At 46.0% G+C, this 3,212-nt stretch overlaps 1 protein-coding gene across 1 annotated transcript in view; it reads left to right on the top strand.

Moving 5' to 3' along the window:
• LOC123129730 (heat shock 70 kDa protein 2-like) overlaps nt 1-3,012 on the top strand; it is an 11,994-nt gene extending 8,982 nt beyond the window's left edge. Inside the window, exon 3 of the mRNA XM_044549778.1 lies at nt 2,951-3,012. Within this exon, the coding sequence (XP_044405713.1) occupies nt 2,951-3,012 (62 nt within the window). The remainder of the gene's footprint in view (nt 1-2,950) is intronic.
• The last annotated feature ends 200 nt before the right edge of the window (nt 3,013-3,212 follow it).

The raw sequence follows: 3,212 nt of genomic DNA, 5'->3' as shown, positions 1-3,212 counted from the left end.
AGAGAGAGAGAGAGAGAGAGAGAGAGAGAGAGAGAGAGAGAGTTTTGCTCATCCTGACAAAAAATGCATGTATAGGGACAATTCAAGATATATGAACACGAATCTGAAGCAACATTTGTATTGTATGAGAAACGGCTCTGAGCGTGCACATCTCATGTCAATTTTGTTATGATTTTGTACTGATAACACATTCATACTGGTAGCTTGTCTTTCGTCGCAAGCAATCCATGACATGCTATGGGATCCATGTAAGTAATGCATCTGGATTGTTTATGACCATACTAATTAATCAAGTTGTGATGTCGGTAGACCGCTGGTGTCGTGGGCTGCCACCTGATTTCTGCAACGACGACAAATGATCCCATTGATCATATGATGCAACAATCTGTCTGTATTGACCATATTTGTTTTGTTAGTTGGGGTTGGCTAAAGGCACACATGACAAAAAACGGGTCGATGCATGTGTGTTCCATCCCCCATGCATTTGTGCCTCCTAGTTCCAAGGAACACCATTATATGTTTGTGATGTACTGATTAATGTCAACGGTGACCGGCGTTGCGGAATGGTGCAAGCAAGCATGTATGCGCGCAGCACATGCGCGTGTGTGCAGGCAATCACTGATGTCCCTCCACACCTGTCGCACATCGATTGAGTTCGACAAACTCAAACCCGCCTTTGTTCTCTTTAAAAAGGTTTCTGGTCTAGAAATGCACATATATCTTCTCCATGGAAAAAATAAATAGAGGAGGCCTTTTCTATAGGCGATAGCGCAGGATGATACTACTTGCATATTCTGCAAGCGAATGGTTCTTTTCAGAACCTTATAAGTGACAAAACCATGCCCCATCAGCTAGCGCCGATTGAGAATATCGAACAGAAGTTCAATCCTTCATGCAAGCGCCATGGTGGTTGGGGGCTTTATAATATAAAGTTGGGATTTCTTTGTACCTTTCTTTTAAAAATCACATGGCTTTTAATTGTGCAAGCTGACATCATGTTTTTTTTTGAGGGGTAATGCCAAGCTTTATTCATGAAAATCCACATGAAGTGGGATACAACTTTGGTCATGGGGCACTCCAAACCACACATGGCACCCCAGACCTCTAGCAAGTGAGAACTTTGCTAATCTATGTGCTTCATAATTCACAACACGACTCTCAAAAGTAAAATTACACTGAAAATTGGATGATCTAATGGCTATCTCCTCAATGATCGCTCCGTAAATCCCGTTTGATCTCCTGTTGATATCCGATACAACTTGGCTGCAATCCGACGCCACAACAAAGCTCGCAACGCCCAAGTCTTCAGCCAAAGACAGTGCTTCCCGACATGCCACTGCCTTAATAGTGGCCGGGTCTACCACCCCTTCAATAACCAAGGCGGAGCTGCCCATAAAGTTTCCCCACTCGTCCCTACATACGGCCGCTGCTGATCCTCCTCTTCTTGTCAATACTCCCGCATCCACGTGAATTTTGCAACTTCCCGCTGGTGGCCTCTTAGGCCGACGCTGGCCAGGGTGGCCTGATCCCGGAGTGTTAGCTCTCCCCAGATCATTGGGCTTCAGTGCATCTAGTTCAGCAATGAAACTGATGACGAAGCCGTGGGTGGCCTGTGGACTTTGAAAGATGGACTCGTGGATGGCCTTGCGTCGTGCATGCCAAATGGCCCAAAGAGTGACAGCAGTAAGGACGAAGTGCTCATGTGATAACAGTTGCATTAGTGAAAACAGCCATTGTCTTGCACTTGGTTCCTTGTTCTATATGATTTGATGTGTGATATCCTCCTCCATAAGAGCCCACACACTTCTTGAAGATGAGCACTCTAGCAGAGAGTGACGCCAAGAGTCCCGCGCTCCACATAAGCTACATTGATCGGAGTCAGCCATGTGGCGATGTACCCTCACATCATTCGTTGGCAAAGAATGTTTTGATAGGCGCCATAAAAACATCCGAATCTTCCCTGGAACTTCCGTCTTCCATAATCTTTTCCAAGATCCCTCTTCTGCAACTGCATTTGAGGTTCCGGCCGCTCCCTCAAGCCATGCTTCCCTTCTTAACTTTGTCGCTACCAGCATTTTGTAAGCTGACTTAACCGAAAAGACTCCATGCTTCTCATAATGCCACGCCCAGAAATCAGGTATGTTACGGGTACATAATGGGATCGCAAGGATAACCTGTGCATCGATGGGCATGAAATTATCTTGAATAACCTGTCTATTCCAGGAGGCAGTAGCGCTTATGATGAGCTCGGAAACTTTGGCCGGTGGATTCGGTTTTGTACAACCATATGGGCGAAACATTCCCTCTCTAGGGAGCCAATTCTGATTCCATATTTCTGTTGCTTCCCCGTTCCCGATTCTTTTAATCAACCCCTGCCGAAGGGTGTCCCTTCCTTCAATAATAGCACGCCATACTTGGCTAGGGTGTCCACCCAACGCAGCCTCAAGAATGTCCGAGTTGGGATAATAAATGCTCTTGAGAATACATGCACTCAAGGTCTCGGGATACTGCAATAGTCTCCATGCTTGTTTTGCCAACATTGCTAGGTTAAAGAGCTCAAAGTCTTTGAATCCTAAGCCCCCCATGCCCTTGGGTTGTGTCATCGTTTTCCATGACACCCAATGAGGCTTTCGTTTTCCTTCCTTACTTCCCCACCAGAACTTCCTGATAAGCATGTTGAGATGTTCACATAGGCCTCTGGGAAGCTTAAAACATGACATAGAGAAAACCGGCACTCCTTGGGCCACAGACTTGACTAGCACTTCCATCTCGGCCGAGGAGATTGTGCGTTCAATCCAGCCCTGAACCTTGCTCCACAGTCGATCTTTAAGGTACTTAAAAGCTCCATTCTTTGAACACCCTATGTCAGAAGGCATCCCCAAGTATTTCTCATTGAGAGTCTCATTTGGGACTTGAAGTATATCTTTAACCTCTTGTCTTACCGAGTCAGGAACACCCTTGCTGAAATATATGGATGATTTTGCATTGTTTATCCGTTGCCCCGTCGCCTGACAGTAAGTATCCAAGACATGGTACACCTCGTTAGCCCCCACACTATTTGCTTTAAAGAACAGCAGGCTGTTATCAGCGAATAGGAGGTGGCTCACTGGCGGCGCCGTAGTAGCAACCTGTAAACCACTCAAGTTGGATGACTCACTTTTAGATTTTAACAGGCACGAAAGGCCCTCTGCTGCAAGCAAGAACAAGTATGG

The sequence above is a fragment of the Triticum aestivum genome, chromosome 6A (genome assembly GCF_018294505.1).
Source record: "Triticum aestivum cultivar Chinese Spring chromosome 6A, IWGSC CS RefSeq v2.1, whole genome shotgun sequence".
Lineage (NCBI taxonomy): Eukaryota > Viridiplantae > Streptophyta > Magnoliopsida > Poales > Poaceae > Triticum > Triticum aestivum.
The sequence above is the reverse complement of the archived record's forward strand: the minus strand, read 5'-3'. Positions and strand labels throughout refer to the sequence as shown.